We start from the raw sequence: 15,908 nt of genomic DNA, 5'->3' as shown, positions 1-15,908 counted from the left end.
ATCTATTTGTAGTTCTGTCTGTCAGTCTGTTTGTTAGTGGGTCTGTTTTATGTCTATTGGTCTGTCTGTTTGTTTATCTGTTTGTCCGTATATGTGTCTCTTTGTTTTTCTCTCTGCCTGTTTGTCTGTCTGTTTGTTTTGTATGTCCATTTGTCCATCTTTGATTCTAACTAGAAGATATGTGTCTCTTTGTCTCTAAATCTTTCTATTTGCCTATCTGTCTATCTTCCCGTATAACTATGTCTGTTTATCTATCTGTCTATACAGCTATACATAAATAAAAATCTGAAGTGGGTGTTTGTATGTCTGTCTGTATATCTATCTATCTATGTATTACCTCTTTACATTTCTGGAAGACATCACAGTACCCCTGGCAGTTAATACAGGGTGCCTGTCTGTCTGTCTGTCTGTCAGTCTGTCTGTATATCTATCTATCAATGTATTACCTCTCTACATTTCTGGAAGACATCACAGTACCCCTGTTAGTTAATACAGGGTGTCTGTCTGTCTGTCTGTTTGTCTGTCTGTCTGTATATCTATGTATGTATTACCTCTCTACATTTCTGGAATACATAACAGTATCCCTGGCAGTTATTACAGGGTGCCTGTCACAGTCTGTCTGTCAGTCTGTCTGTATATCTATCTGTCAATGTATTACCTCTCTACATTTCTGCAAGACATCACAGTACCCCTTGTAGTTATTACAGGGTGTCTGTCTGTCAGTCTGTCTGTATATATCTATCTATCTATGTATTACCTCTCTACATTTCTGGAAGACATCACAGTACCCCTGGTAGTTATTGCAGGGTGTACCAGGTTTAGAAAACATATCGGGGATGTCCAAAGGAGCGTCGTTCAACTCAAAGCTTGACAAACATGGCTGACCCTCTCCAGGACTCTGAAATTTAGGTAATTTATTAGTTTTTATTGTTAAGGATAGGGCGGTCTCCCTAATAGCCAAAAACAGCGGAGGAGGGGTGGATTTTCATGTGTTTTACATCAGTTCAGGTTAGTTATTAAAAAGGAGAACAATAACAGTTAAGCTAGATCCTGCGCAACACAATCACACACACATAGACGACATCCTGTTACTTTTACATGAGGATAAGCAGTTTTACATTGTAATTTTGAGAAGGAAGCATAGAATTAAAATTCTAACTGTAAAAGTAATGTTTAGAAGCAATTTTTTAAAGATTTTAAAAGTTACATGTATACGTATATACAAACAAAGCTAACAGGCTCATTGAAAAGCAGCCAAGCTTATATTTATTTATAAAATATTTAATAAATATCAAAAACAGACAAACGAAAGGACAGAAGGAAATATAATTCATAAAGATATTCCAAACATCTATATAAAATAGCAGCCAATTATTATCTTAATAAACAGATAGACGAACCATTAAATCAATACATAATAGTCAAGGAAATCGTCACAAAAAATTAACCCAAAAAAGCAAGTTTAACCACAACGTTTAATTCAGACGAACGTACTAAAATTATATTATAGTATAATGGCTTCTTATAAGTAAGCAACAAATTGAAATATTTTATTGCCCAGGTGTGATGACATGAAAATTTGTCTTATTTATTCATCCTGGTTTTATTTTCAAACGAAACCACAAAACAAAATTTTGGATAGCTTTAAACAATGGTCGTACGTCAAATATTCAATTTGCAGCTACTTTTCAGTTTGTTCATAAATTTATGAAATGTTATTTTCTCAGCTGCCATTGAAGAAACTACCAATGAATTTTCCTATTAAATACGCATTGTTTTGTCCGTTTGTTTTTCAGTAATCCTTTTATATAAAGTAGTAAGGTTTTTTTTGTCTAAAGCTTATGATAAGAAAAACTACTGAACCGATTAGATTTTGCTACTTAGGGTCCAATGATGGTTTTAGGATGTTTAATCTCAGATTTAAGTCTTGGGATGGTTTTAAGCTATTTTTTCCAGCCCCTCTCTGCCCCTAGATACTAGGGGCGTAGCCTCTAGTGCTTTAAAAGACATTAACTTTGTTTTTAAAAAGGTTGCGTGATTTTTTCTTCACATTTTCCCCTTTCTTTTTATTTTTATGACTGACCACTATAATATAACTCACTTTGGCCATTTCATGATTTTTTTTTGTGCTTCGCTACTTATAGATGTTATAATCCTTGTTCATATTATTACTCTTGTTATAGCTATTTTCTGATATTTTCTGCTGAACTGCGGGCATACCATCTTATATGGATAAGTGGATATATTTTGCTATTTCATCATAACATATTTAATGGTGGTTTTACAATGGATATATAATACGTGGATATTGTGACAGGGTATTTTTTGTCATTTTAGGATGCTATTATAGCTATCATTTAATGGCAAATGCGTTTCTATATCAAGGGGGAGGGGGATTCTATATCGATTGCTTTACATTTAGGATTAAAGCTACTTTTTTTATAAAAGCATTTATTATAAATAAATATTTCTTTTCAGGGGTCTAAAGTGATAAGACAATGACCAATTGATGTACATATCCAATGATAATACACAAAATAATCCTTTCTGTAGATTACAACTAGTGGTTAAAACGTTTGGAGACTTAGTTTAATGAACCAACCAATCAAATTTCAATATGGTCCCCAAAGTCGCTAAGCCAAAGAATAAGAAAATGTTATTATAAAACTTTGGGGACTAGTGTAATAAACAGTCCAATATCCCCTCCCTCCCTCTTTTGTTAACATTTGTATGTTAAATTGTTTTTCATTTATGAGCTTTGATACTTTATACGATTTTTACTTTTTTATTGCTAAAAAAGTAATATCCAAGTAAAAACTTAAAAACAAAATTTTCCCGTGGTTTAATTGTGAAAATAAATCTAGCTTTATTTGTTAAATGTCTACTTCTTATCAAGGATACAGGGATGTGATGATTGACGATAAATCAAATCACCCCCTCTCACTATCTAAAAAACCTTGCGGCATCTAGGGGCATTTTAGGGTCAGGGGGGAGTGCAACCCCACCCCAATCAGTTTCATTTTTAATTTTAAAGATAGTTCTAAACCTTCCTGGGACCTATAAGAAGCTACCCTGTAAAAGAGAACCATATCGGTTCAGTGGTTAGCGATATCTTTCGGTAAACACAAACATCCTTTTACTTTATTATAAGGATAACTCCTTTTGCAGATTAAATTAATTGGAGGAAAAGTAAGGATCCAACTTTTCTCCCAAGTAAGTTTAAGCCTACTAATAGCAGAATGAGTTAATAAACCTTTTTGGTGGAAAGAATCATTTTTGGTGCATTGTCCCTGCTAACTCGGGGAGGGTGGAGACACTGAATTATTATTACACTAGTCCCCAAAGTTTTATAATAACGTTTTCTTATTCGTTGGCTTAATATTTTTAAGGACTTTAATTGAATTAAGGTTGGTTGGTTCAATAAGATGAATATAAAAACGTTTCAACCATTAATCGTAATCTACAGAAGGAGTAATTTGGTGTATAAAAGTTGTGGATGACCATCAATTTATCGCCAATTGTCTTATCCCTTTATATCCCTGCGACTATATACTTACTTTAAGTTAAATCATATTAGACATGAGTAGGGAAAAATGGGAAATATTATTACACGGTATAATTCCTCGTAGCGACGGGTGAACCACAGTTCCCCCCCCCCCCCTCTACAAACTTCAAACTATTGTTTAGCCTCTTTTTGGGGCTCTAATACTGCCAATCTTACTTACCTTACTTAAATTAACCTAACCTAAAATAAGCATAATAAGTATAATCGATACGCTTGTCCTAATTGTTACAGGAGTCATTATAAAAGGTTTTAAAATGATAAGATGATTATAACATTTATAAAAAAAGATAGATTAAATGATTGAAGTACCTACCCCAATTTACGGAAAGCTTTTTTAAAGTAATTCTTAAGGTCACTAGAGGATAATTCAATGGACGATAAAAATAATATACATTCCCAATGATGATTAACCAATTACTCCTTCTGAAGATTGAAATTTTTGTTAGAAAGGTTTGGACATTTCTCGTATGCATCCAACCATAAAAAATGAAAGGAGCTATAAACTAAGGTCATTTGGTTATAAAACGTAGGGTACTAGATTAATCTACAGTCCAATGTTTCCTTCCTTCCTGATAATTCCTAAGAATTTATGATGGTATATATCAAGTTCTTATCAGAAAATGAACACTAACAAGAGAGAGAGAGAGAGAGAGAGAGAGAGAGAGAGAGAGAGAGAGAGAGAGAGAGAGAGAGAGAGAGAGAGAGAGAGAGAGAGTGGTTATCTCACCAACTTTGGGGACTTTAGTGAAGTTTGATTTGTTGGTTTATTAAGTTAAGTGTTGAAACGTTTCAACCACTAATTTAACGCTAAAGACGGGCTAATTATGAATATTATCATTGGGGATGTACTTGTATTTATCGGCCATTGTCTTATCATTTTAGATCCTGGAGATAATGACAAAAACTAGGCAATCGGAGATGGATAATATGTCACCCATAACAATTTGTACTTCAAATTATTCCAAACTGAAGAGTAGCTCTGTTCCTAATAATTTGTTGAGGTCAAAGCTTACCAAACTAAAGCACTTAGTTTTATGACACATAAATATCAAATTTTTTCCATTTTTTTTTGTACAAATAAAAGAACATTAAAGTACGAATTTAAGATAATTTCTTTTGTTTGTATTGAGAATGATTTTTTTGTGGAGAGTTCTCCGCCAATCCCATATAAATCTTTGTCAGTGGGTCTGTCGGTTTTTGCACAGGAATCAGCGACTACACAAGATAGACTGTCGAAATTGTATTCCCCTAAAATATCTATCCTATTCGCATGTTTGTTTGGTAATTCTTGATATTCAAAATATTAAAATGCTTCGCTAATTATCAATGTTATCACCCTTGTTCAGCTTGAGAAAAAACTAAAATATAAAGAAGGAGGTTAACTTACTTTGCAGCATAGCTCGCAGCTTCTTGTAGGTTGATCCCCAGGCCTTTGCTCACACTGACAACTCTCCATGCCATACGCCAGGCAAATACTGCCAGTACACTCCTGAAATAATCGTTCTATTAGTTTAAAACTTAACTTTATCTTAATACTGAATTATTTTATTAAGTGTTAGGTATTTTTTTCTTTGTCCGTTAAAATCTCGTTAACAAATATAACGATTAAGATGTAAATTTTGTGGACGATTCCTATAGCTCCTAGATTGGTTTTGGGCTACTATTTATTAAAAAGTAGATCCCCTAAATCATCATATTAAAGGTAGAATAAGAATCAGTGGAAATATTAATTTATTTTCTATTGTATATCTCGGAAAGAAAACTAACCCCTTGAAAGCAGACAAACTCTTCATTGCAAACAGTCTTGTTTGGTTTCTGCAGAGAAGGAGGACAATCTGTCCCAGAACCATTACAGTAACTATCATCCCGGCATCCGTTATCTTCTCTACACCTAGACAGAGATAGATAGAGATAAATCTGTCCCGGAACCATTACAGTAACTATCATCCCGGCATCCGTTATCTTCTCTACACCTAGACACAGAGATAGATAGATAGAGATAAATCTGTCCCGGAACCATTACAGTAACTATCATCCCGGCATCCGTTATCTTCTCTACACCTAGACAGAGATAGATAGATAGATAGAGATAAATCTGTCCCGGATCCATTACAGTAACTATTATCCCGGCATCCGTTATCTTCTCTACACCTAGACACAGAGATAGATAGATAGAGATAAATCTGTCCCGGAACCATTACAGTAACTATCATCCCGGCATCCGTTATCTTCTCTACACCTAGACAGAGATAAAAAGATAGATAGATAGAGATAAATCTGTCCCGGATCCATTACAGTAACTATCATCCCGGCATCCGTTATCTTCTCTACACCTAGACAAAGATAGATAGATAGATATAAATCTGTCCCGTATCCACTACAGTAACTATCATCCCGGCATCCGTTATCTTCTCTACACCTAGACAAATATAGATAGATAAAACGATACACAATAGATAGACAGATAGATAGACAGCTAGGTAGACAGATGGATAGATCATTGCTATGTAGACGGACATACAGATATGAAGATAGCCAGGTAGACAGATAGATGAATAGATCGCCAGGTAGACAGATAGATGGAAAGATAGCCAGGTAGACAGATAGATGAATAGATCGCCAGGTAGACAGATAGATGGATAGATAGCCAGGTATAAAGATAGATAGATATAATTATAGATAAACACATGAATGGATATAACGATTGATTACCAGCTTTTCCTGTCATAATTACATTATCTGGATATCTAATAGCAGGGTCCTTTGCTGTGAATACAGATAGATAGCCAGGTAGTTAGATGGATAGATGTACAGGTGGATAGGTAGATGTACAGATAGGTAGATAGATATAGCTATATGTGTAGATGAAAAGATAGATAGCCAGATGTACAGATGAATATGTAGATGTACAGATAAGTAGATAGATAGCCAGGTAGACAGATGGATAGATAGAAAGCTGGATTACCTGTTTCCTCTGGCATAATCACATTCCCTGGAGCAACAGGGTCCCTGACTGGGACTGCAAACCTTCCCTGGTTTCAAGGTACACGGCAACTGAAATATTAGAATTAGTTGGTTTAAAAAAATGAATTTTACAGAGTATTGAAACAAGATTTCAGAGAAAAAAATGCGATCAATATATTTCTAACAACTTTTCTGTCATTAAAATGAGATCTTAAATGAATTCTATTTTATTACTTTATTTTCTGCTATAATAAAAAGTTGCAAGTGTAACTAAATTCTTTTCTATATTCTAACAAAATCCTATGAGAATAAGACACATGTTTGAATTCAAATATCATTATAAATATCATAAAAAAGTTTTCATCACAAATACAAATTTTCTAGGATTATTAGTTCGGGATCTAAAGGGATAAGACAATGGCCCATAAATTGATAATACACAAAATTATCACTTATGTCGATTTCAATTAGTGGTTGAAACGTTGGAACAATCAATTTCAATAATCCAACCAACCAATTTAATAAAAGTTTTCTAAAGTTGTTAAGCTAACCAATAAGGAAACGTTATTATAAAACTTTGGGGACTAATGTAATAAACAGCCCAATGTCCTTATCCTACCTGACTATTAGTAGAAAGAAATATAATTCTTAACCTATCTTTACAATCAAAAACTAATATTTTTGAAGCCCCCCAACCCAATCAAAATATGCACTGTTTGAAACAAGAGTAAGGTGCCAAAAAAGCAGTACCATAAAAATTCTTATTGAAACTCATATTACAGCACCATGACTTTACTAAAATCTACATTATTTTCAGTTGTACGCTAGAAAACACCATAAAGATTTAACTTTGTGTTAATAGCTTAACCGATAGTTTTACATTTTTTGTTGAAAAATTTACAGGGAGAGAGAGGACATTAGGTTGTTTATTACACCAGTCGCAAAAGTTTTGTAATAATGTTTTCTTATTAAATTCTATTATTTATATTTTATTATAACGATTTCTTAATCGTTTGCTGAACAACTATGGAACTTTTATTGCATTTTAATTGGTTGTTTCATTAAGTATGGTTTCCAAACGTTTTAACCACAAATTGTAATCTACAGAAGGGAAAATTTTGTGTGTCATAATTTAGGATGTACATCAATTTATTTGATTCCTGGAAAGTTTAGTATTGTTCTAAGCAACATAAGTAATATATTAGTAAAGTCTGAATATATAAATCTGTTTGCCCTTATTTGATATGATGAAACATACACCGGCACCGCTTGTTAAATTTTAAGGATGGTTTTATAAACTTAAATAAATTTTGGGGAAAATGTCTTCATATTGACTAAGTATTAGCCTATATTATATATTGCTAGTTTTCATATGATAGTAAGTTTGTCCAGTGATCTAAAGGGAAAGACAATGGCCGGTAAATTGATCTACATCTCCAATGATGACACACAAAATTACCCCTTTTGTAGATTAAAGTTTGTGGTTGACACGTTTGAACACTGAACTTAATAATAAACCATCCTATAAAATTTCTGTAAAAGTCCCATAAATTGTTAAGCCAACGAATGAGAAAACGTTATCATGAAACATTGAGGACCAGCCCATTGTTTTTCCCCTCATACTCTTAAATTTATCAGTTACCTGTAATATGTAAAAACTGAATTGGTAATGGCAGGTAATTTATAGCTAAAAGAATTACTAAACGAAATTTTGACCATCTCAGTCTTATTATTAATTTTGCTACATTCATTTAACACTATTTGTATGTTTTAAGATTCCAAATATGTATTTGTAACTCAACGATTTCTAAAGACAAAAAAAATTTAGGAATAACTTAACAAAGGAGAAAAACAAGCCAGTAAATCTATAGTTACATATAATTTTGAATATTTTTAGAAACGGCTTTGTATCTGTATATTCATGTCACAGTTTGCTTTGGGCTTTCACTGTAAAAAATATTTCATTAAAAATTAAATTGGCATACTTACCATAAAAGCGGTCAAGGTGTTTTTCCACAAACAGCAAGTTAAGCATTGATTACCCCCTTTGCCCCCCACCCTAACTTTTTATCAATTGAAAATAAATGGGGGAGGGTACATATTTTTCTTATGCCTAACCTTTGCAGATGAATCTAACCCTGCGGGTCTACCCAGTACCATATATAAAACCTAACTTGACCTAAAGTGATCAACAAAACAAAACTACCTACCCCAAAAAAATTTGTTTTCTTTAAAATAAAGCACGATGGGGTTATCATTGTTCAAGCATATTTCTATTTTTGTGGGTAGCAGTGGAAATATATTTTGTCAAACTATTATGGCATTTTTTAGAGTGGTAAAGGCAGTGGAAAAACACCTGTAAATTTAGTTTTGCAATATTTCAAATTATTTTAGCAAAGATAATTAATTTATTCTTTTATAAAAGTAACAGTTCATTTGTTCGTTAAACACTGATATGGTTCTCCTTTACAAGGTTTTAAGGAGAGCATATATTTATTTTAAGGAGGTTGCAGCTAACCTTGATATAGATATTTTAAAACTGAAATTAAAAGTGGAGGATCGATTAACCTCCCCCCTCCCCCCTCACTCCCTTCTCTCTAAAATGCCTCTAGGGGCTTAGCCGATAGTAGATAATAAGAAAATGTAATTATCTATTTTTATATCCTTATACTAAAGTAACAGGATGTTTGTGTGTCTGTACCGAAGGATCTCGCTAACCGCTGAACCGATCGGGTTCTCCTTAACAGGGTAGATTCTCATGGGTCCCTGGAAGGTTTATAACTATTTTGGGGGAGGGTACCACCATGCCACCCTCCCAAGATAAATGACAAAAAATCGAAAAAAATTTAATATTCGGGAGACTTTAAAGTAACATAAAGAGATATCGTAATATATAGAATTATCATAGAGACTTTAACAAACAAAAACATTTAAAGTGACACTAGAGGCCTCTAGGGGCGTAGCCGCTAGTACCATATATTTCACCAAGGATTTACCTATCAATTTTCTAACAATATGAATTAATACCTGATTTATGGAGTATTTAGTCCTCTGTGGCCAGCAGCAATCCTCCAAGCAATCCTCTTCCCATCCACAGTCACACTCCTCCCCTTCTTCTACCACTCCATTACCACATATGGCCATCTGAGGCTCTAAAATAGATTAATTGGATAATCGATTGATAGATAAACTAACAAATAGATGGATTGATAGATAATGAATCAAAGATAGATCGAAAGATGGATCAATATGTGAATCGATAGATAGATTGAAAGATGGATCGATAGATTGATTGAAAGATAGATTGATCAACAGGTGGATTGATAGGTGATCCAATAGAGCGTTTGATAAATGCTTCGATAGATAGTTTTATAGATGTATTGATAGATCAATAAATAGATGGAGTAATAGATGTATCGATATATGGATCAATAGATTGAAAAAAAGGTTGATCAATAGATGGATCAAAAGATGGATTGATAGATGGATCAATAGACGGATCTATGAATGGATTAATAGATTGAGCAGTTGATGCCTCGAATGATGGATCAATAGATGGATTTAATTGGAAAGATTGATCTAAATATATTTAGTTGGTTGAGAAATAGTTTTATGTTGAAAAAAGATTCATATGCAAGTAGATAGATGAAATATTTCTGCATTTGAATGTGGGTTTACACATTTACTGTCTAAACCTTTCATGTTATATGTCAACTGAAGAACAGCACGTACAACAGGGGGTTCTTATGGTCATCATAATCTTAATCATCACAGAACAGTTTAGGTTTGAGATATCTCTAAATCTGTTGTGATAAATTTAGCAATAAAAGACTTTGAATGGTTTAAAGGTTCAATAATTTAAGATACTATGTTCTGGTTTAAAAGTACTAAATGTTATGTTTAAACAAAGATTTAGATAGTTCAATAGATAGATATATATATCCTTGAAATGTAGATGAAATAATTTGACTTATTTGATTAAGGTAGATATAGTTATCATATACTTGAATTGAATTTGAAAAAAAAGGCATTCACTAAGAAGATATACAAAAGATAATCAGATAGTCAGAAAGATATATAGACATATTTTTTGATAGATAAGTAGTTGATAAAAGGCATTAGGTGAAAAAAAGTTAGATAAATAGCCAGAAAGTTTTATAGACGTATTGTTAGAACGAAAGATAGATGATTCTTATTTGATAGATAGTCAGAGACATATAAATAGATAGATAAATCAGACACTTTTTAAAGCAAGACATTCAGTAAAAAGATAATTAGATAGATAGTTTTAAACATAAATAGACATGCAGATAGATAGATAGATGAATAGATAGAGTTATCTGACCCTTGATAAAGCAAGGCATTCAGAAAAAAGATAATTAGATAAATAGTTATAAAGATAAATAGACATGCAGATAGATAGATAGATAGATAGATAGATAGATAGATAAATAGATAGAGTTATCTGACCCTTGATAAAGCAAGGCATTCTATGAAAAGATAAATAAAAAGAGCAGCCAAACAATGGATATAAAGAACCGTAATGCATTGCGAATGGTCCCTCAATTTAGCAAATATTATTTTGCTAAAGAATCTGTACATATTTTATGCATGAAAGCACAATTAAAATGTGTTCTAAAAGATCATTAATATTTAAAAGAGACAATAAAATACGCTTCTTACAAACTACCAACAGACAAATACCAAAGACTTGTAAGGTAGATATGCTATTTAAAATTCTCAATTTGTTTGCCAACAACACGAAAACACACATACAAACATTGCAAAGCTTTTTATGGCACTGGTGGGTTATACTAAAAAAATTGTGCAAAAAGTATTTTCTTTGATATTCCAAAAAAAATGTAAGTGGGAGTAAAACATTAAAATTTATAACTGAACACTTTTTATGACTAAAATTGAAATAAGGCAAATTTTAAGAAGAAAAAACTTATCTTTTGATAAAAATTAAACAAAGATGAAAAAGCAGAGAAATGACCTTTAAAAATTTTTGCACATTTTTTTTATTAAAGTTATTGTTTTGATAAATGAATTATCTCAAGGAAGACGCAATTCTGTTGGTGTTTTATCAATGTCACCAAAATATTCAAGATATATTTGAAACCAAGAACTTTAAGCAATCTATTTTTAATCCTAATCGATCATATGACAATTTTTTACATCTCTTAGTCAGGGCGAATGGGGACATTGGGCTGTTTTTATAGTAACGTTTTCATATTTTTTAACGTAACAATTTTGGGTATTTTAGTGAATTTTGATGGGTTATCTCTTTAAGTTGAGTGTTCAAACGGTGCAAAACGGATCTTTATCTACAAAGGGGCAATTTTGTGTATCATTATTGAGGATGTACATAAATTTGTCGGCCATTGTCTTATCCTTTAGATTCCTGTGATTTTCTAGTTAAGACTAAAATCTAAAAGTCCAGCGGTTATCAAAGTCTTTATGTACAAACAGACTACCTACCTATATAGAAAAAATACTTGTTAGGACAATAAGCCTATATTTAGGAAATTCCTTTTAACCCTTAACGGTCGGGGGGGGGGGGCGTTGAACGCCCCCCCATCCGGTTTTTTCTATCTCATTTTCTGTGTGTGAAAGATAAAGAGCCCAAACTGCTTGACTTTTTAAGTTTGGGTATGACACATAACTGAGAGTTGGAATTTTTTGAATATCTCCATCCTGGCGGGCACAGGATGCCAGCAAACCTGGCAGGGTCATCCAGGTAAAGATCAAAAATATTTTTTTGACTTAAACAAAGTATTTTATCTTACCAAAATACTAAAATATCCTCTAGTAGTACATCCTCATATTAAATACAGGTGTTCAAGTCAATTTTAGGTTCCAGGTATGATCCTGCAGGTCCTGATCCTCCAGGTCTCCAGAAATCTTTAAAAGGCTCCTGTGGCCGCAATTTTTGACTTAGAGACTTCAAATTTTAAACTTAAGCTTTTCTTACATGTCTACATAATGTATTAAAATTTCATAAAGATCCGCCGCCGTTTTCCCGCCGACCGCCGACTGCGGCGGCTGGCAGCTGCCAAGTACAGCTGCGGCCGCTGAAATTTATGTTTTGATATTTCAAACATAAAATTTACATAAAAATAAACATTTTCTGCAAAAAAAATTTTCTTCTAGCTTCAAAATTAAAAAAATTACAGCCGTTTGAAATTTTTAAGTAAAAAAGGACCTAAAAACAAAGGTTGTTAAATAAAAGGGTGAAGGAAGCGAAAATTGACCTTGACTTACTTAAGGTCGAAAATTCATCATAACACAGGGGACTTGCACAAAATTTTTTAGCCCTCTAGCTCTAATATTAACTGAGATAATAGGGGGGGGGGCGTTGAACGCCCCCCCCCCCCGACTGATTAAGGTGCGGCAAGGGGCCCGACTGTAAAGGGTTAATGTGAGAAACAAAACTAAAACATCTGAGAAATATGATTTATTAAGTAGCGTCCAACATTTAAAGTATTTAACAGAGAGGAAGGGAACACTTGGCTGTTTATTATTATAGTCCCCAAAGTTTTATATTAAAGTTTTCTTTTTTTTGGTCTAACAACCATGAGGACTTTTATTTAAATTTGATTAGTTGGTCTATTTAGTTGAGTGTTCAAATGATTCAACCACTAATTGTAATCTAAGAAAGGGTAATTTTTTAAATCATCATTTGGGAAAAACATCAATTTATCAGCCATTATCTTATCCCTGTATATCCCTGAGAATTTATACTGTTTATGTACATATATTTGTCAGGGGGTAATTAGTTCGAGTCTTGAAAGAAAATCATCATAAAAGTTCTAAGAAAACTGAGATTCAGTAGACCGATAATATACACAAGTTCAAAAAGTCTAAAGACAAATGACAATGTAAATTCTGCTTCTAAAAGACTAATTGGTATTTTCTTGTTAAAAACTCATATTTTTGAATCTTGAAATAAACTCTTTTTAAAATATTTATAAAACTCGAAAGTTGCCCCTATTTTTGAACATGTGTACTGTACAAAACTAGGCCCTAAATTAGCCTTTAATTCGTTTCCACCGGTGCTATTTGAGACGCATGACAATAGTAAATAATTAGTAAATGTTTCATGGGTGTTCCTTTAATAAATAACCTATTTTTAAGAATAGTGAGTTTTCTTGGAAATCATCTAGCAAATGCGCAGTCGAACCTACTCCAATTGTAGAGTAGCTGTGGTACTATAAAGGCAACAACATTGTTATTATGTCCTTAATGTAGAGTAGCTGTGCTACTATAGAGGCAACAACATTGTTATTATGTCCTTAATGTAGAGTAGCTGTGCTACTATAGAGGCAACAGCATTGTTATTATGTCCTTAATGTAGAGTAGCTGTGCTACTATAGAGGCAACAGCATTGTTATTATGTCCTTAATGTAGAGTAGCTGTGCTACTATAGAGGCAACAGCATTGTTATTATGTCCTTAATGGTTTTTGATTGTCATTACTTTTGTGACCACAACATTATTAACATCCTAACATTATCTATTCATCATATGTCCTTCTTTTTATCTATCTATCTATCTTGATTTCTCTATTATTCTTGGTTTCCAACAATTTATCTAATTTGATGTCTACATATTTCTACTTACATTATCTATCTATCATATGTCCTTCTTAATATCTATCTATCTTATCATATGTTCTTTTTATTATCTATCTATCTATTTTGATTTCTCTATTATTCTTGGTATTAATCAATTTGTCTAATTTTATATCAATATCAATATCATCAAAAGATGTAAAATTCTTTCTATCCTAAATATTATGCAAATGCTTTTAGGAAAACTTTACATAGGTTCTGGGATGGTTTTAGGATATTTTTCAGGTCCCTCCTTGTCTTTTCGTACACAGTGACGTAAGATGCTAGGGCGCAGTCGATATTTACCTCATGAAAAAATTCTTTTTTGGTTTATTCTCATATTTTTTTGCCTTAAAAGTCAGGGCCAACTATTATATTTCGAATTTTCTATAATCTAAGTAAAAAAGTTATCCTTTAATTGATATATTATTTCTTAGATCTTACACCAGATTTTCATGTTCTATAATAAAGTGAAACACGCAGTGGGCTAATATAACGATTTCCCCCTTTCATACCCTTTATCTTATCCCCTCTCTACTACTGGATGAACGACAATTTTCCCCTGTCATAATATCAACGTATAGTCTACACCCATTCATCCATTTAAGAACTGTACTGTTTAATTTCCAAATATCTCTTTTATCTGTAAAGAAACCCTAATTACAAACAATTAGACAATACTAGAGTAATTTATAAAACCAAGTAAAAAGGAAATGCTTGCAAAATCTAAATTACTATAATTAAATACAATCACAGATTTTTTGGATTAAGTTAGGAACACGAAGAAAGTATTTTTAAAAACTTGCGATGGCCGAAAGACCGGACGTACATTCTAAATTCAAAGACAGTCAGAAGTACTGTTAACATTAACCGACCAAATAACACATATTGTAAAGTCACGGAAACCCCCAATTTTATGCGCGTTTACTCAATTGTGCGGTCACTTTGTATTATTGTATCTTGTCTATGATTATTTGTATGCCTTTCTATGCTAGTTTCAACGATTGGCAGCCGTTAAGCCGCTAGCAGCTAAAACTGACAATTAAAAAATCATCGTCCGGTCTCCAAAGGGCTATCATAGTATTACAGACTTGATCCGATTTTCATTTTATTTTTATTGACCTTGTTCGGGTGCTCTATTGAAATTTGACCGTTTCAAAGATCTTTTAAACATATTTGTATTACACAGGAAAAGCTAACTGTTAAAACCTCAAATCCTAATGTAACAAAAAAGAATTGGCTTATATTGTTAACTTCTTTAAACTAATCTCTTGGTGCTTTATGAATTAAGATAAATAAAGTAGTATGTAGTAAGTTAGAATTAAAACAAAGAGACATAGCTATAAGATAGATTTTTACTGCTTGGTATATGCGATGGAATGGTTTATGGCCATTTCCCCCTAAAAATTAGTGAAGTAGAAAAGTATTTAAGTCAGGGATCAATGTCCGATAAATTGGTGTACATCCCCAATGATTATAATTTAAATTACTCCTTCTGTAGATTACAATTAGTGGTTGAAACGTTTGAACATTAAAATTATTGAACACTAATTAAAATTCAGTAAAGCTCCCCAACGTTGTTGAGCCAACGAATAAGAAAAGGTTATTATAAAACTTTGAGGACTTTGTAATAAACGGTCCAATGTCTTCTCTCTCTATCTCTGGATTTAAATAATAATTAAGTATTTTCGCTACTTGCAAAATTTGCAGTATTTTCTCAACACTCAATTGAAACTTTAAAATATGTGGTTTAGTGACTTTTTGATT

The 15,908-nt window shown here is 32.6% G+C and overlaps 1 protein-coding gene across 2 annotated transcripts in view; it reads right to left on the bottom strand.

Annotated features, from left to right (window-relative positions):
• LOC145330148 (uncharacterized) overlaps positions 1-15,908 on the bottom strand; it is a 199,265-nt gene that overhangs the window by 5,002 nt on the left and 178,355 nt on the right. For both annotated transcript variants that reach the window (XM_080174733.1, XM_080174734.1), the window contains 5 exons: positions 9,557-9,681; positions 6,531-6,619; positions 5,333-5,456; positions 4,953-5,054; positions 758-898 (listed from right to left, as the gene is read on the bottom strand). In XM_080174733.1, the coding sequence (XP_080030859.1) occupies positions 758-898; positions 4,953-5,054; positions 5,333-5,456; positions 6,531-6,619; positions 9,557-9,681 (581 nt within the window). The remainder of the gene's footprint in view (positions 1-757; positions 899-4,952; positions 5,055-5,332; positions 5,457-6,530; positions 6,620-9,556; positions 9,682-15,908) is intronic.

Source organism: Acartia tonsa, chromosome 10, assembly GCF_053477335.1.
Source record: "Acartia tonsa isolate MP-2025a chromosome 10, ASM5347733v1, whole genome shotgun sequence".
NCBI classification, from domain to species: Eukaryota; Metazoa; Arthropoda; class Copepoda; order Calanoida; family Acartiidae; genus Acartia; species Acartia tonsa.
Note: the sequence above shows the minus strand (reverse complement) of the source record. Positions and strands in the feature narration are given on the sequence as shown.